The sequence below is a fragment of the Salvelinus namaycush genome, chromosome 3 (genome assembly GCF_016432855.1).
Source record: "Salvelinus namaycush isolate Seneca chromosome 3, SaNama_1.0, whole genome shotgun sequence".
Lineage (NCBI taxonomy): Eukaryota > Metazoa > Chordata > Actinopteri > Salmoniformes > Salmonidae > Salvelinus > Salvelinus namaycush.
Window position 1 is genome coordinate 683,202 of NC_052309.1, and position 22,436 is coordinate 705,637.

Here is a 22,436-nt window from a genome sequence, read left to right on the forward strand (position 1 = left end):
CCCTAGTTAGAATGTGGTGATGTTACCCCTAGTTAGAATGTGGTGATGTTACCCCTAGTTAGAATGTGGTGATGTTACCCCTAGTTAGAATGTGGTGATGTTACCCCTAGTTAGAATGTGGTGATGTTACCCTGTTACCCCTAGTTAGAATGTGGTGATGTTACCCCTAGTTAGAATGTGGTGATGTTACCCCTAGTTAGAATGTGGTGATGTTACCCCTAGTTAGAATGTGGTGATGTTACCCCTAGTTAGAATGTGGTGATGTTACCCCTAGTTAGAATGTGGTGATGTTACCCCTAGTTAGAATGTGGTGATGTTACCCCTAGTTAGAATGTGGTGATGTTACCCCTAGTTAGAATGTGGTGATGTTACCCCTAGTTAGAATGTGGTGATGTTACCCCTAGTTAGAATGTGGTGATGTTACCCCTAGTTAGAATGTGGTGATGTTACCCCTAGTTAGAATGTGGTGATGTTACCCCTAGTTAGAATGTGGTGATGTTACCCCTAGTTAGAATGTGGTGATGTTACCCCTAGTTAGAATGTGGTGATGTTACCCCTAGTTAGAATGTGGTGATGTTACCCCTAGTTAGAATGTGGTGATGTTACCCCTAGTTAGAATGTGGTGATGTTACCCCTAGTTAGAATGTGGTGATGTTACCCCTAGTTAGAATGTGGTGATGTTACCCCTAGTTAGAATGTGGTGATGTTACCCCTAGTTAGAATGTGGTGATGTTACCCCTAGTTAGAATGTGGTGATGTTACCCCTAGTTAGAATGTGGTGATGTTACCCCTAGTTAGAATGTGGTGATGTTACCCCTAGTTAGAATGTGGTGATGTTACCCTTAGTTAGAATGTGGTGATGTTACCCCTAGTTAGAATGTGGTGATGTTACCCCTAGTTAGAATGTGGTGATGTTACCCCTAGTTAGAATGTGGTGATGTTACCCCTAGTTAGAATGTGGTGATGTTACCCCTAGTTAGAATGTGGTGATGTTACCCCTAGTTAGAATGTGGTGATGTTACCCCTAGTTAGAATGTGGTAATGTTACCCCTAGTTAGAATGTGGTGATGTTACCCTTAGTTAGAACGTGGTGATGTTACCCCTAGTTAGAATGTGGTGATGTTACCCCTAGTTAGAATGTGGTAATGTTACCCCTAGTTAGAATGTGGTGATGTTACCCTTAGTTAGAACGTGGTGATGTTACCCCTAGTTAGAATGTGGTGATGTTACCCCTAGTTAGAATGTGGTGATGTTACCCCTAGTTAGAATGTGGTGATGTTACCCCTAGTTAGAATGTGGTGATGTTACCCCTAGTTAGAATGTGGTGATGTTACCCCTAGTTAGAATGTGGTGATGTTACCCCTAGTTAGAATGTGGTGATGTTACCCCTAGTTAGAATGTGGTGATGTTACCCCTAGTTAGAATGTGGTGATGTTACCCCTAGTTAGAATGTGGTGATGTTACCCCTAGTTAGAATGTGGTGATGTTACCCCTAGTAAGAATGTGGTGATGTTACCCCTAGTTAGAATGTGGTGATGTTACCCCTAGTTAGAATGTGGTGATGTTACCCCTAGTTAGAATGTGGTGATGTTACCCCTAGTTAGAATGTGGTGATGTTACCCCTAGTTAGAATGTGGTGATGTTACCCCTAGTTAGAATGTGGTGATGTTACCCCTAGTTAGAACGTGGTAATGTTACCCCTAGTTAGAACGTGGTGATGTTACCCCTAGTTAGAATGTGGTGATGTTACCCCTAGTTAGAATGTGGTGATGTTACCCCTAGTTAGAATGTGGTGATGGTACCCCTAGTTAGAATGTGGTGATGTTACCCCTAGTTAGAACGTGGTGATGTTACCCCTAGTTAGAATGTGGTGATGTTACCCCTAGTTAGAATGTGGTGATGTTACCCCTAGTTAGAATGTGGTGATGTTACCCCTAGTTAGAATGTGGTGATGTTACCCCTAGTTAGAATGTGGTGATGTTACCCCTAGTTAGAATGTGGTGATGTTACCCCTAGTTAGAATGTGGTGATGTTACCCCTAGTTAGAATGTGGTGATGTTACCCCTAGTTAGAATGTGGTGATGTTACCCCTAGTTAGAATGTGGTGATGTTACCCCTAGTTAGAATGTGGTAATGTTACCCCTAGTTAGAATGTGGTGATGTTACCCCTAGTTAGAATGTGGTGATGTTACCCCTAGTTAGAATGTGGTGATGTTACCCCTAGTTAGAATGTGGTGATGTTACCCCTAGTTAGAATGTGGTGATGTTACCCCTAGTTAGAATGTGGTGATGTTACCCCTAGTTAGAATGTGGTGATGTTACCCCTAGTTAGAATGTGGTGATGTTACCCCTAGTTAGAATGTGGTGATGTTACCCCTAGTTAGAATGTGGTGATGTTACCCCTAGTTAGAATGTGGTGATGTTACCCCTAGTTAGAATGTGGTGATGTTACCCCTAGTTAGAATGTGGTGATGTTACCCCTAGTTAGAATGTGGTGATGTTACCCCTAGTTAGAATGTGGTGATGTTACCCCTAGTTAGAATGTGGTGATGTTACCCCTAGTTAGAATGTGGTGATGTTACCCCTAGTTAGAATGTGGTGATGTTACCCCTAGTTAGAATGTGGTGATGTTACCCCTAGTTAGAATGTGGTGATGTTACCCCTAGTTAGAATGTGGTGATGTTACCCCTAGTTAGAATGTGGTGATGTTACCCCTAGTTAGAATGTGGTAATGTTACCCCTAGTTAGAATGTGGTGATGTTACCCCTAGTTAGAATGTGGTGATGTTACCCCTAGTTAGAATGTGGTGATGTTACCCCTAGTTAGAATGTGGTGATGTTACCCCTAGTTAGAATGTGGTGATGTTACCCCTAGTTAGAACGTGGTGATGTTACCCCTAGTTAGAACGTGGTGATGTTACCCCTAGTTAGAATGTGGTGATGTTACCCCTAGTTAGAATGTGGTGATGTTACCCCTAGTTAGAATGTGGTAATGTTACCCCTAGTTAGAATGTGGTGATGTTACCCCTAGTTAGAATGTGGTGATGTTACCCCTAGTTAGAATGTGGTGATGTTACCCCTAGTTAGAACGTGGTGATGTTACCCCTAGTTAGAATGTGGTGATGTTACCCCTAGTTAGAATGTGGTGATGGTACCCCTAGTTAGAATGTGGTGATGTTACCCCTAGTTAGAACGTGGTGATGTTACCCCTAGTTAGAATGTGGTGATGTTACCCCTAGTTAGAATGTGGTGATGTTACCCCTAGTTAGAATGTGGTAATGTTACCCCTAGTTAGAATGTGGTGATGTTACCCCTAGTTAGAACGTGGTGATGTTACCCCTAGTTAGAACATGAAGTTGAAATCCTATACTCTCAAGTCATTTACATCAGGAGTAGAACAAACAAGAGGAGAATGTTTGTTTCATCATTTTGAATTGACTTTAAAATGCCTTTTGTTTCATTTGTTTAATCAAAAGAGTTTTTGACATATTAAATTCACTTTGATGTTCTCCTCACACCGATGAAAAATGCTTCCTAAATGGCACCCTATTCCCTATATAGTGCACTACTTTAGACCAGAGCCCTATGGAATCCTATTCCCTATATAGTGCACTACTTTAGACCAGAGCCCTATGGAGCCCTATATAGTGTACTACTTTAGACCAGAGCCCTATGGAACCCTATATAGTGCACTACTTTAGACCAGAGCCCTATGGAACCCTATATAGTGCACTACTTTAGACCAGAGCTCTATGGAACCCTATATAGTGCACTACTTTAGACCAGAGCCCTATGGAACCCTATATAGTGTACTACTTTAGACCAGAGCCCTATGGAACCCTACATAGTGCACTACTTTAGACCAGAGCCCTATGGAACTAGTGTGCACTACATATGGAATAATATGCCAATTGGGATGCATTCCAAAGCTTTTCAACACGATAGTGAAGTAATGCTGAGGAGAGGTGGGACCAAGTTACTATTATTTAAGTCGAAAGCAAGTCTCAAGTCACAATGTCCAAGTCGCAAGTCGAGTCCCAAGTAAAACGGGTCGAGTCTTGAGCCAAGTCCAAATCATGCATTCTAAGAGCAAGTCAAATCGAGTTGTGTCAAACCTAGTAAAACAAAGTATGTATACATGCAATGACTGTCTATTTATTGAGGCTACCAGACAACCCTTTTCATTATTTTGATTATGTAATAATTCATTTTTAAAACAAACTCCAAATGCAAGCTTCATAAATAAATTATATTTTTTCAAGCAATTTCATATCAAATTGTTGCTTGATGTCCCATTGCTGGTTATCAATGTAAACAGTTACATTTCTTGATCACCACATTTTTTTGGAGCTTCATATTTATTATGGATTTTATTATTATTGATTATTATTATTATTATCCTCTTTCCCTACGTTTTGACATTTGCACCCGATCCTATAGCTGTCAATGATTTGTATATGCACTAGATGACTAACAGGGGGCGCTGTGTCAAATGATTTGTATATGCACTAGATGACTAACAGGGGGCGCTGTGTCAAATGATTTGTATATGCACTAGATGACTAACAGGGGGCACTGTGTCAAATGATTTGTATATGCACTAGATGACTAACAGGGGGCGCTGTGTCAAATGATTTGTATATGCACTAGATGACTAACAGGGGGCGCTGTGTCAAATGATTTGTATATGCACTAGATGACTAACAGGGGGCGCTGTGTCAAAAACCCCATTGTAAAAAAAATCATTTTATATGGATACTAATATAAATGTAACCGGAGAAAATGAAACATATCCTTTGCACACTAATGCTGATGACTGGTCAGTGGTCAGCAGTCAAGACTATTTAGTTTTAGATTCGTAAATAGCCAAGACTATTTAGTTTTAGATTCGTAAATAGTCAAGACTATTTAGTTTTAGATTTGTTTAATTTTTTTGACAATAATTTGGTGCAGTACCGTAGGCCGATGATAGAAACCGGATCAAATAGGCGAAGGTATAAATATAACATACTCATTTTATGTATACAGTGCATTTGGAAAGTATTCAGGTCACAGCATAATTCTAAAATGTATTAAATCGTTTTTTATCATCAATCTACGCACAATACCCCATAATGACAAAGCGAAAATGGGTTTCTAGAAAATGTTGCTAATTTGTTAAAAATCACATTTACATAAGTATTCAGACCCTTTACTCAGTACTTTGTTGAAGCACCTTTGGTGTATGCAAACATTTCTAATAACCTGTTTTCACTTTGTCATTATGGGGTATTGTGATGTCATTATGGGGTATTGTGATGTCATTATGGGGTATTGTGTGTAGATTGCTGATGATTTTATTTAATCCATTTTAGAATAAAGCTGAAACGTAACAAATTGTGGGAAAAATCAAGAGGTCTGAATACTTTCCGAAGGCGCTGTATGTAGCCAATGAAAATATGTATTTTTCCCCATTCAGTTTCATACGTGCGATGCCCCACTTTGATAACCATTGTGTTAGCTCACTCGACCTGTGTTGATTGACAGTTTGCTGGTCCAATCAGAGGGCCGAGTGTACATTTCGCTTTGAAATCTGCATGTTTTTTTAGATTTTTTGCGCTTGCGATCCTAACTGCGGCAACTGTCTCTGGCTGCGTGGAGAGCAATCAAAATGAGTGACAAAACATTTTGAAAACCTGGCCAGATCATTTCAAGTCATCATCAGTGTCTAGTCGAGTCCTGAGTTTCGAGGCACCGAGTCCAAGTTAAGTCTGAAGTTATTTGATTTTCTATCGAGTCATGTGACGAGTCCACACTGAGCTTCTACTAATGATACACTGTGTGTACTTTTTCAGGATACAACATTATGGAGAGGGAATCTGATCAATATAGCATAGTAGTTTGTCATTAGAGAAGGCTTCTAAGCCTTTAACTAATCTCTGTGTACATTACTACAGTGTGTGCCATCCATACCATTGTGTCTGTGTACATTACTACAGTGTGTGTGTGTGTGTGTGTGTGTGTGTGTGTGTGTGTGTGTGTGTGTGTGTGTGTGTGTGTGTGTGTGTGTGTGTGTGTGTGTGTGTGTGTGTGTGTGCGTGCGTGCGTGCGTGCGTGCGTGCGTGCGTGCGTGCGTGCGTGCGTGCGTGCGTGCGTGCGTGCGTGCGTGCGTGCGTGCGTGCGTGCGTGCGTGCGTGCGTGCGTGCGTGCGTGCGTGCGTGCGTGCGTGCGTGCGTGCGTGCGTGCGTGCGTGCGTGCGTGCGTGCGTGCGTGCGTGCGTGCGTGCGTGCGTGCGTGCGTGCGTGCGTGCGTGCGTGCGTGCGTGCTTTAGAAATACATTTGATTGATTGATTGGTTCTATTTCTCTTTGTTCCTCTGTTTTAGCCCCGTCTCCTGTGAGTGTGGTGAGGAAAGGGAATTCTGGGAAGAACAGCATCTCTGTGTTGTGGCAGGAGCCAGACAGACCCAATGGGATAATCCTGGAGTACGAGATCAAATACTTTGAGAAGGTACAACTAACCCTCAAACACACAACCTCAAACAATCAGCAACTACCCACAACTTCCTACAATTACCTGCAGCTACCTACACACTACAACCTCACAAACTACCTAGAATTACCCATACCTACAATTACGTACAACTACCTACGTACTAAAACCTCACAAAGGTAGCAGGTAGCCTAGTGGTTAGAGCATTGGGCCAGTAACTGAACGTTCGCTGGATCGAATTCCTGAGCTGACAAGGTGAAAATCTGTCATTCTACCCCTGAACAAGGCAGTTAACCCACTGTTCTCCGGTAGGCCGTCATTGTAAATAAGAATTTGTTCTTACCTGATTTGCCTCGTTAAATAAAGGTTCAATTGGAAGAATAAAAACTTACGACAACTACCTGCAGCTACCTAGAACCTCATAAAACAACCAGGAACTAAGTTTCTTACTAACATCGTTAAACAACCTTCAAATAACCGTAGTTTACTAAATCCAATATCTAGTGTTACCCCAGTTTATGCCAACAGCTATTGTTGTATACTGGAAATAAAGACGTCCTCCAGCGATTTTTTTTTAAACTTTTACTGTTGAAAAGGGAAGTATAAATACGGTAACGTACACACTGAAGGGTAAAAAAATATACTTTAAGGAGTTGGGCATTCAAGAAGTTGGTCTGATGGTAATTTGTAATGAGGAGCACTAGAGACCAAAAGAGGAAAGCCCCCCCCCCCCCCCCCCCCCCTCCCCCACTTGTGCCATGTCATGACTCACCTAGATGTGTCTTTTATAAAAAATTATACTTCAGGATTTTGAAACTCTTTGTCTTCTTCCCCAGAGTCAGATGAACTATATTTGTATGTCTCTGCAGTTTGAAGGAAAGTTGCTAACTAGCGTTAGCGCGATTGCTAACTAGCATTAGGGCAATGACTGGAACGCTCGTCCTCCTCCTCGTCTGAGGATGAGCAAGGATCGGACCAATATGCAGCGTGGTTTGAATACATAATGATTTATTCACGAAAGACGAACACGAAGAACACTTGACAAAATACAAAATAACAAAACGACGTGAACAGACCTGAACTTGAGAACAAAACACATGAACGCACGAACAGGACGGAACACACGAACGAACAAACAAAACGAAACAGTCCCGTGTGGTACAAACACTGACACAGGAACAATCACCCACAAACAAACGGTGAGAACAGCCTACCTTAATATGGTTCTCAATCAGAGGAAACGTAAAACACCTGCCCCTGATTGAGAACCATATCAGGCTAATACATTGAACCCAACATAGAAACACATAACATAGAATGCCCACCCCAACTCACGCATACTAAACAAAGACAAAATAAAGGAAATAAGGTCAGGAACGTGACAATGACTGGAAGTGTATGGTAACTGCTAGCATGCTAGTAGATACATAGACATCATGCTAGTAGATACCATAGACGTCCAGTCATTGTGCTAATGCTAGTTAGCATTGCCTCCCGAAACTACATCGAACTTCCTTCATACTGGATGTAGAGACATAAAAATGGTATCCATGAGTTCATCCGTCTCTGGGAAAGTAGATAAAGGGCTTCATTGACAAAATCCCAAAGTATCCCGTCAGTGTAAATCAGGTGTAAAATCAGGTGTAAAAGGAGACTGGAACGCCATTTTAATTAGAACTGTAGCCTGTTTTTCTGTCAAACCACAATTCTAACCGTCAGTGGCCCTTACAGCTTTGACAAAAGAGCAGGTTGGTATTGATATCAACCTGAAAATAGGACCTCACCAACACTCAGTCCTCACTCTTCTCAGAATGTAAGATTTAGACTGCTGAGGAGAGGAGCGATAGAGAGGAGAGGTGGAGAGGAGAGGTGGAGAGGAGAAGTGGAGAGGTAGAGAGGAGAAGTGGAGAGGAGAAGTGGAGAGGAGAGGAGAGGTAGAGAGGAGAAGTGGAGAGGAGAGGAGAAGTGGAGAGGACAGGAGAAGTGGAGAGGAGAGGAGAGGAGAGGAGAGGAGAGGAGAGGAGAGGAGAGGAGAGGAGAGGAGAGGAGAGGAGAGGAGAGGAGAGGAGAGGAGAGGAGAGGAGAGGAGAGGAGTGCCTGCTGCCTTCCTCATTGTTCCAGATAATAGAGACCATTTAGTCAGAGTGCCTTTAGGCCCTTTCTGACTAGGCCTGTGAAACTGATCCACACTGCTGGCCTGCACACACATGTTGGTAGTCTGACACACACGCGCACGCACACACACACACACACACACACACACACACACACACACACCCACCCATCCTTGTGGCTTTCTCTCTGGGCTCTCTCCTAGGACCAGGAAACCAGCTACACCATCATCAAGTGCAAGGAAACAGAACTTCTCGCTGACGGGCTGAAGCCATCGTCAGTCTACATATTCCAGATCAGAGCCAGGACATCAGCCGGGTACGGAGGATTCAGCCGGCGCTTCGAGTTTAAGACCAGCCCCTACTGTAAGTCATGCATTTATATACATAATACACACATGCTGTATAGTCCTGTTCTGTGTAAAGCATTGATCTGTGTAAAGCCTTGTTCTGTGTAAAGCCTTGTTCTGTGTAAAGCCTTGTTCTGTGTAAAGCCTTGTTCTGTGTAAAGCATTGATCTGTGTAAAGCCTTGTTCTGTGTAAAGCCTTGTTCTGTGTAAAGCCTTGCTCTGTGTAAAGCCTTGTTCTGTGTAAAGCATTGATCTGTGTAAAGCCTTGTTCTGTGTAAAGCCTTGTTCTGTGTAAAGCCTTGCTCTGTGTAAAGCATTGATCTGTGTAAAGCCTTGTTCTGTGTAAAGCATTGATCTGTGTAAAGCCTCCTCAGAAAATATATTGCATGTTTACACCAGGCATATAGACTGTTTAGTAGAGGACGTCCATAGGTCTGTTTAGTAGAGGACGTCCATAGGTCTGTTTAGTAGAGGACGTCCATAGGTCTGTTTAGTAGAGGACGTCCATAGGTCTGTTTAGTAGAGGACGTCCATAGGTCTGTTTAGTAGAGGACGTCCATAGGACTGTTTAGTAGAGGACGTCCATAGGTCTGTTTAGTAGAGGACGTCCATAGTCTGTTTAGTAGAGGACGTCCATAGGTCTGTTTAGTAGAGGACGTCCATAGTCTGTTTAGTAGAGGACGTCCATAGGTCTGTTTAGTAGAGGACGTCCATAGGTCTGTTTAGTAGAGGACGTCCATAGACTGTTTAGTAGAGGACGTCCATAGGTCTGTTTAGTAGAGGACGTCCATAGTCTGTTTAGTAGAGGACGTCCATAGACTGTTTAGTAGACGACGTCCATAGGTCTGTTTAGTAGAGGACGTCCATAGACTGTTTATTAGAGGACGTCCATAGTCTGTTTAGTAGAGGACGTCCATAGACTGTTTAGTAGAGGACGTCCATAGTCTGTTTAGTAGAGGACGTCCATAGGTCTGTTTAGTAGAGGACGTCCATAGACTGTTTAGTAGAGGACGTCCATAGGTCTGTTTAGTAGAGGACGTCCATAGGTCTGTTTAGTAGAGGACGTCCATAGGTCTGTTTAGTAGAGGACGTCCATAGGTCTGTTTAGTAGAGGACGTCCATAGACTGTTTAGTAGAGGACGTCCATAGGTCTGTTTAGTAGAGGACGTCCATAGTCTGTTTAGTAGAGGACGTCCATAGGTCTGTTTAGTAGAGGACGTCCATAGGTCTGTTTAGTAGAGGACGTCCATAGACTGTTTAGTAGAGGACGTCCATAGACTGTTTAGTAGAGGACGTCCATAGACTGTTTAGTAGAGGACGTCCATAGACTGTTTAGTAGAGGACGTCCATAGACTGTTTAGTAGAGGACGTCCATAGGTCTGTTTAGTAGAGGACGTCCATAGACTGTTTAGTAGAGGACGTCCATAGGTCTGTTTAGTAGAGGACGTCCATAGACTGTTTAGTAGAGGACGTCCATAGACTGTTTAGTAGAGGACGTCCATAGGTCTGTTTAGTAGAGGACGTCCATAGGTCTGTTTAGTAGAGGACGTCCATAGACTGTTTAGTAGAGGACGTCCATAGGTCTGTTTAGTAGAGGACGTCCATAGACTGTTTAGTAGAGGACGTCCATAGGTCTGTTTAGTAGAGGACGTCCATAGACTGTTTAGTAGAGGACGTCCATAGGTCTGTTTAGTAGAGGACGTCCATAGGTCTGTTTAGTAGAGGACGTCCATAGGTCTGTTTAGTAGAGGACGTCCATAGACTGTTTAGTAGAGGACGTCCATAGGTCTGTTTAGTAGAGGACGTCCATAGACTGTTTAGTAGAGGACGTCCATAGGTCTGTTTAGTAGAGGACGTCCATAGACTGTTTAGTAGAGGACGTCCATAGGTCTGTTTAGTAGAGGACGTCCATAGACTGTTTAGTAGAGGACGTCCATAGACTGTTTAGTAGAGGACGTCCATAGACTGTTTAGTAGAGGACGTCCATAGGTCTGTTTAGTAGAGGACGTCCATAGGTCTGTTTAGTAGAGGACGTCCATAGGTCTGTTTAGTAGAGGACGTCCATAGACTGTTTAGTAGAGGACGTCCATAGACTGTTTAGTAGAGGACGTCCATAGACTGTTTACTGTAGGACCTATATAGACTGTAATGTGTAGGACCTCCGTAGACTGTAATGTGTAGGACCTCCGTAGACTGTAATGTGTAGGACCTCCGTAGACTGTAATGTGTAGGACCTCTGTAGACTGTAATGTGTAGGACCTCTGTAGACTGTAATGTGTAGGACCTCCGTAGACTGTAATGTGTAGGACCTCCGTAGACTGTAATGTGTAGGACCTCTGTAGACTGTAATGTGTAGGACCTCTGTAGACTGTAATGTGTAGGACCTCTGTAGACTGTAATGTGTAGGACCTCTGTAGACTGTAATGTGTAGGACCTCTGTAGACTGTAATGTGTCAAGGTCCCTGCTAACAGTCTGCTCTACCCCAACAGTAGCTGCATCCAGTGACCGGTCTCAGGTCCCCATCGTCGCTGTAGCCATCACTGTAGGGGTTATACTACTGGCCCTGGTGACTGGCTTACTGCTTAGTGGAAGGTAAGATCATATCTCTGTCCCCTGCCTTGTCCCTGTCTCTGTCCCCTGGCTGTGTCCCTGTCTCTGTCACCTGCCTTGTCCCTGTCTCTGTCACCTGCCTTGTCCCTGTCTCTGTCCCCTGCCTTGTCCCTGTCTCTGTCCCTGTCTGTGTCCTTGTCTCTGTCCCTCTCTCTGTCCCTGTCGCTGTCCCTGTCTCTGTCCCTGTCTGTGTCCCTGTCTCTGTCCCTGTCTGTGTCCTTATCTCTGTCCCAGTCTGTGTCCCTGTCTGTGTCCCTGTCTGTGTCCCTGTCTCTGTCCCTGTCTCTGTCCCTGTCCCTGTCTGTGTCCCTGTCTCTGTACCCTGCCTTGTCCCTGTCTCTGTCCTTGTCTGTTTCATTGTCTCTGTCCCTGTCTGTGTCCCTGTCTGTGTCCCTGTCTCTGTCCCTGTCTCTGTCCCTGTCTCCGTCCCTGTCTCTGTCCTTGTCTCTGTGTCCCTGTCTCTGTCCTTGTCTGTGTCCCTGTCTGTGTCCCTGTCTCCATCCCTGTCTCTGTCCTTGTCTCTGTCCCTGCCTTGTCCCTGTCTGTGTCCCTGTCTCTGTCCCTGTCTCCATCCCTGTCTCTGTCCTTGTCTCTGTCCCTGCCTTGTCCCTGTCTGTTTCCCTGTCTCTGTCCCTTGCCTTGTCCCTGTCTGTGTCACATGCCTTGTCCCTGTCTCTGTCCCCTGCCTTGTCCCTGTCTCTGTCCCTGTCTGTGTCTTTGTCTCTGTCCCATCTGTGTCCTTGTCTCTGTCCCTGTCTCTGTCTCTGTCCCTGTCTCTGTCCCTTTCTCTAGTGTTTTCGGTAACTCTGGTCATGTTGTGATGTTTACGGCTTATGGCTTTAACATATGTCTGGTGTGTGAAGGCTACGGCGGGGGGAGGATGGGGCTGTTCTCATACAAATACAATGATGATTTACGTCATTCTATTCTAAGGTTGTTCTACAATACCCTCACAGGAAGCTGAGGCAGAGACAATATCCTGTTGCACGCACGCTGCGCAGGTTACTTTGCATGACAACATCACCACCATAGAGCAACAGTCACAGTACTATGACTGGCCTGCTGCTGACAACAACAATACCAACAGTCACAGTAATATGACTGGCCTGCTGCTGACAACAACAATACCAATAGTCACAGTACTATGACTGGCCTGCTGCTGACAACAACAATACCAACAGTCACAGTAATATGACTGGCCTGCTGCTGACAACAACAATACCAACAGTCACAGTAATATGACTGGCCTGCTGCTGGCAACAACAATACCAACAGTCACAGTACTATGACTGGCCTGCTGCTGGCAACAACAATACCAACAGTCACAGTACCATGACTGGCCTGCTGCTGACAACAACAATACCAACAGTCACAGTACCATGACTGGCCTGCTGCTGACAACAACAATACCAACAGTCACAGTACCATGACTGGCCTGCTGCTGACAACAACAATACCAACAGTCACAGTACTATGACTGGCCTGCTGCTGACAACAACAATACCAACAGTCACAGTACTATGACTGGCCTGCTGCTGACAACAACAATACCAACAGTCACAGTAATATGACTGGCCTGCTGCTGACAACAACAATACCAACAGTCACAGTACTATCACTGGCCTGCTGCTGGCAACAACAATACCAACAGTCACAGTACCAGTCTCGCCTTGGCCTCAGTACTTTAGATAGATCCCATCTTGCCTTAGTTGTGGCCTTGGCCTCAGTACTTTAGATAGATCCCATCCTGCCGTAGTATTGGCCTCATACTTTAGATAAATCCCATCCTGCCGTAGCCTTGGCCTCAGTACTTTAGATAGATTCTATCTTGCCTTAGCTGTGGCCTTGGCCTCAGTACTTTATATAGATCCCATCCTGCCGTAGTATTGGCCTCAGAACTTTAGATAAATCCCATCCTGTCGTAGTCTTGGCCTCAGTACTTTAGATAAATCCCATCCTGCCGTAGCCTTGGCCTCAGTACTTTAGATAAATCCCATCCTGCCGTAGACTTGGCCTCAGTACTTTAGATAAATCCCATCCTGCCGTAGCCTTGGCCTCAGTACTTTAGATAGATCCTTTCTTGCCTTAGCTGTGGCCTTGGCCTCAGTACTTTATATAGATCCCATCCTGCCATAGTATTGGCCTCAGAACTTTAGATAAATCCCATCCTGCCATAGTCTTGGCCTCAGTACTTTAGATAAATCCCATCCTGTCGTAGTCTTGGCCTCAGTACTTTAGATAAATCCCATCCTGCCGTAGTCTTGGCCTCAGTACTTTAGACAGAACCCATCTTGCCTTTGCTGTGGACTTGGCCTCAGTACTTTAGATAAATCCCATCCTGCCGTAGTTTTGGCCTCAGTACTTTAGATAAATCCCATCCTGCCGTAGCCTTGGCGTCAGTACTTTAGAGAAATCCCATCCTGCCATAGCCTTGGCCTCAGAACTTTAGATAAATCCCATCCTGCCGTAGTCTTGGCCTCAATACTTTAGACAGAACCCATCTTGCCTTTGCTGTGGACTTGGCCTCAGTACTTTAGATAAATCCCATCCTGCCGTAGTTTTGGCCTCAGTACTTTAGATAAATCCCATCCTGCCGTAGCCTTGGCGTCAGTACTTTAGATAAATCCCATCCTGCCATAGCCTTGGCCTCAGAACTTTAGATAAATCCCATCCTGCCGTAGTCTTGGCCTCAGAACTTTAGATAAATACCATCCTGCTGTAGTCTTGGCCTCAGTACTTTAGATTAATCCCATCCTGCCGTAGTCTTGGCCTCAGTACTTTAGATAAATCCCATCCTGCCGTAGCCTTGGCCTCAGTACTTTAGATAAATCCCATCCTGCCGTAGTCTTGGCCTCAGTACTTTAGATTAATCCCATTCTGCCGTAGCCTTGGCCTCAGTACTTTAGATAAATCCCATCCTGCCGTAGTCTTGGCCTCAGTACTTTAGATTAATCCCATCCTGCCGTTGCCTTGGCCTCAGTACTTTAGATAAATCCCATCCTGCCGTAGCCTTGGCCTCAGTACTTTAGATAAATCCCATCCTGCCGTAGTCTTGGCCTCAGAACTTTAGATAAATTCCATCCTGCCGTATCCTTGGCCTCAGTACTTTAGATAGATCCCATCTTGCCTTAGCTGTGGCCTTGGCCTCAGTACTTTATATAGATCCCATCCTGCCGTAGTATTGGCCTCAGAACTTTAGATAAATCCCATCCTGCCGTAGCCTTGGCCTCAGTACTTTAGATAGATCCTATCTTGCCTTAGCTGTGGCCTTGGCCTCAGTACTTTATATAGATCCCATCCTGCCGTAGTATTGGCCTCAGAACTTTAGATAAATCCCATCCTGCCGTAGTCTTGGCCTCAGTACTTTAGATAAATCCCATCCTGCCATAGTCTTGGCCTCAGTACTTTAGATAAATCCCATCCTGCCGTAGCCTTGGCCTCAGTACTTTAGATAAATCCCATCCTGCCGTAGACTTGGCCTCAGTACTTTAGATAAATCCCATCCTGCCGTAGTCTTGGCCTCAGTACTTTAGACAGATCCCATCTTGCCTTTGCTGTGGACTTGGCCTCAGTACTTTAGATAAATCCCATCCTGCCGTAGTTTTGGCCTCAGTACTTTAGATAAATCCCATCCTGCCGTAGCCTTGGCCTCATTACTTTAGATAAATCCCATCCTGCCATAGCCTTGGCCTCAGAACTTTAAATAAATCCCATCCTGCCGTAGTCTTGGCCTCAGAACTTTAGATAAATCCCATCCTGCTGTAGTCTTGGCCTCAGTACTTTAGATTAATCCCATCCTGCCGTAGTCTTGGCCTCAGTACTTTAGATAAATCCCATCCTGCCGTAGCCTTGGCCTCAGTACTTTAGATAAATCCCATCCTGCCGTAGTCTTGGCCTCAGTACTTTAGATTAATCCCATCCTGCCGTAGCCTTGGCCTCAGTACTTTAGATAAATCCCATCCTGCCGTAGTCTTGGCCTCAGAACTTTAGATAAATCCCATCCTGCCATAGTCTTGGCCTCAGTACTTTAAATAAATCCCTTCCTGCCGTAGTCTTGGCCTCAGTACTTTAGATAAATCCCATCCTGCCGTAGACTTGGCCTCAGTACTTTAGATAAATCCCATCCTGCCGTAGACTTGGCCTCAGTACTTTAGACAGAACCCATCTTGCCTTTGCTGTGGACTTGGCCTCAGTACTTTAGATAAATCCCATCCTGCCGTAGTTTTGGCCTCAGTACTTTAGATAAATCCCATCCTGCCGTAGCCTTGGCCTCAGTACTTTAGATAAATCCCATCCTGCCGTAGTCTTGGCCTCAGAACTTTAGATAAATTCCATCCTGCCGTATCCTTGGCCTCGGTACTTTAGATAGATCCCATCTTGCCTTAGCTGTGGCCTTGGCCTCAGTACTTTAGATAAATCCCATCCTGCCGTAGTCTTGGCCTCAGAACTTTAGATAAATCCCATCCTGCCATAGTCTTGGCCTCAGTACTTTAAATAAATCCCTTCCTGCCGTAGTCTTGGCCTCAATACTTTAGATAAATCCCATCCTGCCATAGTCTTGGCCTCAATACTTTAGATAAATCCCATCCTGCCATAGTCTTGGCCTCAGTACTTTAGATTAATCCCATCCTGCCGTAGTCTTGGCCTCAGTACTTTAGATTAATCCCATCCTGCCGTAGCCTTGGCCTCAGTACTTTAGATAAATCCCATCCTGCCGTAGCCTAGGCCTCAGTACTTTAGATAAATCCCATCCTGCCGTAGTCTTCGCCTCAGAACTTTAGATAAATTCCATCCTGCCGTAGCCTTGGCCTCAGTACTTTAGATAAACCCTAACCTGCCGTAGCCTTGGCCTCAGTACTTTAGATAGATCCCATCTTGCCTTCGCTGTATCCTTGTCCTCAGTACTTTAGATAAATCCCATCCTGCCGTAGTCTTGGCCTCAGTACTTTAGATAAATCCCATCCTGCCGAAGTCTTGGTTCAGTACTTTAGATAAATCCCATCCTGCCGTAGTTTTGGCCTCAGTACTTTAGATAAATCCCATCCTGCCGTAGCCTTGGCCTCAGTACTTTAGATAAATCCCATCCTGCCGTAGTCTTGGCCTCAGAACTTTAGATAAATTCCATCCTGCCGTATCCTTGGCCTCAGTACTTTAGATAGATCCCATCTTGCCTTAGCTGTGGCCTTGGCCTCAGTACTTTATATAGATCCCATCCTGCCGTAGTATTGGCCTCAGAACTTTAGATAAATCCCATCCTGCCGTAGCCTTGGCCTCAGTACTTTAGATAGATCCTATCTTGCCTTAGCTGTGGCCTTGGCCTCAGTACTTTATATAGATCCCATCCTGCCGTAGTATTGGCCTCAGAACTTTAGATAAATCCCATCCTGCCGTAGTCTTGGCCTCAGTACTTTAGATAAATCCCATCCTGCCATAGTCTTGGCCTCAGTACTTTAGATAAATCCCATCCTGCCGTAGCCTTGGCCTCAGTACTTTAGATAAATCCCATCCTGCCGTAGACTTGGCCTCAGTACTTTAGATAAATCCCATCCTGCCGTAGTCTTGGCCTCAGTACTTTAGACAGATCCCATCTTGCCTTTGCTGTGGACTTGGCCTCAGTACTTTAGATAAATCCCATCCTGCCGTAGTTTTGGCCTCAGTACTTTAGATAAATCCCATCCTGCCGTAGCCTTGGCCTCATTACTTTAGATAAATCCCATCCTGCCATAGCCTTGGCCTCAGAACTTTAAATAAATCCCATCCTGCCGTAGTCTTGGCCTCAGAACTTTAGATAAATCCCATCCTGCTGTAGTCTTGGCCTCAGTACTTTAGATTAATCCCATCCTGCCGTAGTCTTGGCCTCAGTACTTTAGATAAATCCCATCCTGCCGTAGCCTTGGCCTCAGTACTTTAGATAAATCCCATCCTGCCGTAGTCTTGGCCTCAGTACTTTAGATTAATCCCATCCTGCCGTAGCCTTGGCCTCAGTACTTTAGATAAATCCCATCCTGCCGTAGTCTTGGCCTCAGAACTTTAGATAAATCCCATCCTGCCATAGTCTTGGCCTCAGTACTTTAAATAAATCCCTTCCTGCCGTAGTCTTGGCCTCAGTACTTTAGATAAATCCCATCCTGCCGTAGACTTGGCCTCAGTACTTTAGATAAATCCCATCCTGCCGTAGACTTGGCCTCAGTACTTTAGACAGAACCCATCTTGCCTTTGCTGTGGACTTGGCCTCAGTACTTTAGATAAATCCCATCCTGCCGTAGTTTTGGCCTCAGTACTTTAGATAAATCCCATCCTGCCGTAGCCTTGGCCTCAGTACTTTAGATAAATCCCATCCTGCCGTAGTCTTGGCCTCAGAACTTTAGATAAATTCCATCCTGCCGTATCCTTGGCCTCGGTACTTTAGATAGATCCCATCTTGCCTTAGCTGTGGCCTTGGCCTCAGTACTTTAGATAAATCCCATCCTGCCGTAGTCTTGGCCTCAGAACTTTAGATAAATCCCATCCTGCCATAGTCTTGGCCTCAGTACTTTAAATAAATCCCTTCCTGCCGTAGTCTTGGCCTCAATACTTTAGATAAATCCCATCCTGCCATAGTCTTGGCCTCAATACTTTAGATAAATCCCATCCTGCCATAGTCTTGGCCTCAGTACTTTAGATTAATCCCATCCTGCCGTAGTCTTGGCCTCAGTACTTTAGATTAATCCCATCCTGCCGTAGCCTTGGCCTCAGTACTTTAGATAAATCCCATCCTGCCGTAGCCTAGGCCTCAGTACTTTAGATAAATCCCATCCTGCCGTAGCCTTGGCCTCAGTACTTTAGATAAATCCCATCCTGCCGTAGACTTGGCCTCAGTACTTTAGATAAATCCCATCCTGCCGTAGTCTTGGCCTCAGTACTTTAGACAGATCCCATCTTGCCTTTGCTGTGGACTTGGCCTCAGTACTTTAGATAAATCCCATCCTGCCGTAGTTTTGGCCTCAGTACTTTAGATAAATCCCATCCTGCCGTAGCCTTGGCCTCATTACTTTAGATAAATCCCATCCTGCCATAGCCTTGGCCTCAGAACTTTAAATAAATCCCATCCTGCCGTAGTCTTGGCCTCAGAACTTTAGATAAATCCCATCCTGCTGTAGTCTTGGCCTCAGTACTTTAGATTAATCCCATCCTGCCGTAGTCTTGGCCTCAGTACTTTAGATAAATCCCATCCTGCCGTAGCCTTGGCCTCAGTACTTTAGATAAATCCCATCCTGCCGTAGTCTTGGCCTCAGTACTTTAGATTAATCCCATCCTGCCGTAGCCTTGGCCTCAGTACTTTAGATAAATCCCATCCTGCCGTAGTCTTGGCCTCAGAACTTTAGATAAATCCCATCCTGCCATAGTCTTGGCCTCAGTACTTTAAATAAATCCCTTCCTGCCGTAGTCTTGGCCTCAGTACTTTAGATAAATCCCATCCTGCCGTAGACTTGGCCTCAGTACTTTAGATAAATCCCATCCTGCCGTAGACTTGGCCTCAGTACTTTAGACAGAACCCATCTTGCCTTTGCTGTGGACTTGGCCTCAGTACTTTAGATAAATCCCATCCTGCCTTAGTTTTGGCCTCAGTACTTTAGATAAATCCCATCCTGCCGTAGCCTTGGCCTCAGTACTTTAGATAAATCCCATCCTGCCGTAGTCTTGGCCTCAGAACTTTAGATAAATTCCATCCTGCCGTATCCTTGGCCTCGGTACTTTAGATAGATCCCATCTTGCCTTAGCTGTGGCCCTTGGCCTCAGTACTTTAGATAAATCCCATCCTGCCGTAGTCTTGGCCTCAGAACTTTAGATAAATCCCATCCTGCCATAGTCTTGGCCTCAGTACTTTAAATAAATCCTTCCTGCCGTAGTCTTGCCTCAATACTTTAGATAAATCCCATCCTGCCATAGTCTTGGCCTCAATACTTTAGATAAATCCATCCGTTTAGAGCTGGGCCAGTACTGAACGTTCGCTGGATCGAATTCCTGAGCTGACAAGGTGAAAATCTGTCATTCTACCCCTGAAAAAGGAGTTAACCCACTGTTCTCCTTAGGCCGTCATTGTAAATAATTTGTTCTTACCTGATTTCCTCGTTAATAAAGGTTCATTGGAAGAATAAAAACTTACACAACTCCCTGCAGCTACCTAGAACCTCATAAAACAACCAGGAACTAAGTTTCTTACTAACATCGTTAAACAACCTTCAAATAACCGTAGTTTACTAAATCCAATATCTAGTGTTACCCCAGTTTATGCCACAGCTATTGTTGTATACTGGAAATAAAAGACGTCCTCCAGCGATTTTTTTTTAAACTTTTACTGTTGAAAAGGGAAGTAAAATACGGTAACGTACACACTGAAGGGTAAAAAAATATACTTTAGGTTGGGCATTCAAGAAGTTGGTCTGATGTAATTTGTAATGAGGAGCACTAGAACCAAAAGAGGAAAGCCCCCCCCCCCCCCCCCCTCCCCCACTTGTGCCATGTCATGACTCACCTAGATGTGTCTTTTATAAAAATTATACTTCAGGATTTTGAAACTCTTTGTCTTCTTCCCCAGAGTCAGATGAACTATATTTGTATGTCTCTGCAGTTTGAAGGAAATTTGCTAACTAGCGTTAGCGCGATTGCTAACTAGCATTAGGGCAATGACTGGAACGCTCGTCCTCCTCCTCGTCTGAGGATGAGCAAGGATCGGACCAATATGCAGCGTGGTTTGAATACATAATGATTTATTCACGAAAGACGAACACAGAACACTTGACAAAATACAAATAAAACAAAACGACGTGAACAGACCTGAACTTGAGAACAAAACCATGAACGCACGAACAGGACGGAACACACGACGAACAAACAAACGAAACAGTCCCGTGTGGTACAAACACTGACACAGAACATCACCCACAAACAAACGGTGAGAACAGCCTACCTTAATATGGTTCTCAATCAGAGGAAACGTAAAACCCTGCCCCTGATTGAGAACCATATCAGGCTAATACATTGAACCCAACATAGAAACACATAACTAGAATGCCCACCCCAACTCACGCATACTAAACAAGACAAAATAAAGAAATAAGGTCAGGAACGTGACAATGACTGAAGTGTATGGTAACTGCTAGCATGCTAGTAGATATCATAGACATCATGCTAGTAGATACCATAGACGTCCAGTCATTGTGCTAATGCTAGTTAGCATTGCCTCCCGAAACTACATCGAACTTCCTTCATACTGGATGTAGAGACATAAAATGGTATCCATGAGTTCATCATCCGTCTCTGGAAAGTAGATAAAGGCTTCATTGACAAAATCCCAAAGTATCCCGTCAGTGTAAATCAGGTGTAAAATCAGGTGTAAAAGGAGACTGGAACGCCATTTTAATTAGAACTGTAGCTGTTTTCTGTCAAACCACAATTCTAACCGTCAGTGGCCCTTACAGCTTTGACAAAAGAGCGGTTGGTATTGATATCAACCTGAAAATAGGACCTCACCAACCTCAGTCTCACTCTTCTCAGAATGTAAGATTTAGACTGCTGAGGAGAGGAGCGATGAGGAGAGGTGGAGAGGAGAGTTGGAAGAAGTGGAGAGGTAGAGAGTGAGAAGTGGAAGGAGTAAGTGGAGAGTAGAGGAGAGTGGAGGAGAAGTGGAGAGGATAGAGAAGTGGAAGAGGACAGGAGGAAGATGAGCGATAAAGGGGATCGGAGGATGGAGGAAGAGAGAGGGGGAGAGGAGTGCCTGCTGCTTCCTCATTGTTCCAGATAATAGAACCTTTAGTCAGAGTGCCTTATCCCTTTCTGCTACCTGTGAAACTGATCCACACTGCTGGCCTGCACACACATGTTGGTAGTCTGACACACACGCGCACGCGCACACACAACACACACACACACACCACACACACACACCCCCCCATCCTTGTGGCTTTCTCTCTGGGCTCTCTCCTAGCCCAGAAACCAGCTACACCATCATCAAGTGCAAGGAAACAGAACTTCTCGCTGACGGGCTGAAGCCATCGTCAGTCTACATATTCCGATCAGAGCCAGGACATCACCGCCGGTACGGAGGATTCAGCGGCGCTTCGAGTTTAAGACCAGCCCCTACTGTAAGTCATGCATTTATATAACATAATACCACATGCTGTATAGTCCTGTTCTGTGTAAAGCATTGATCTGTGTAAAGCCTTGTTCTGTGTAAAGCCTTGTCTTGATAAGCCTTGTTCTGTTTAAAGCCTGTTCTGTGTAAAGCCTTGTCTGTGTAAAGCCTTGTTCTGTGTAAAAGCCTTGTCTGTGTAAAGCCTTGCTCGTGTAAAGCCTTGTTCTGTGTAAAGCATTGATCTGTGTAAAGCCTTGTTCTGTGTAAAGCCTTGTTCTGTGTAAAGCCTTGCTCTGTGTAAAGCATTGATCTGTGTAAAGCCTTGTTCTGTGTAAAGCATTGATCTGTGTAAAGCCTCCTCAGAAAATATATTGCATGTTTACACCAGCATATAACTGTTTAGTAGAGGACGTCCATGGTCTTTAGTAGAGGACGTCCTAGTCTGTTTGAGAGGACGTCCAGGTCTGTTTAGAGTCCATGGTCTGTTTATGAGACGTCCATAGGTCTGTTTAGTAGAGACGTCCAGGACTTTTTATAAGGACTCCTAGGTTCTGTTTAGTAGAGGACGTCCAAGTCTGTTAGTAGAGGACGTCCATAGGTCTGTTTAGTAAGGACGTCCATAGTCTGTTTAGTAGAGGACGTCCATAGTCTGTTTAGTAGAGGACGTCCATAGTCTGTTTGTAGAGACGTCCATAGACTGTTTAGTAGAGTACTCCATGTCTTTTAAAGGACGTCCATAGTCGTTTTTAGTAGAGGACGTCATAACGTTTAGTAGACGACG

The 22,436-nt window shown here is 44.5% G+C and overlaps 1 protein-coding gene across 1 annotated transcript in view; it reads left to right on the plus strand.

The window, feature by feature from the left end:
- Positions 1-22,436, plus strand: part of LOC120044741 (ephrin type-A receptor 5) — a 133,607-nt gene that overhangs the window by 52,966 nt on the left and 58,205 nt on the right. The window contains exons 4-6 of the mRNA XM_038989421.1: positions 6,363-6,487; positions 8,787-8,946; positions 11,403-11,523. Coding sequence (XP_038845349.1) covers positions 6,363-6,487; positions 8,787-8,946; positions 11,403-11,523 — 406 coding nt within the window. The remainder of the gene's footprint in view (positions 1-6,362; positions 6,488-8,786; positions 8,947-11,402; positions 11,524-22,436) is intronic.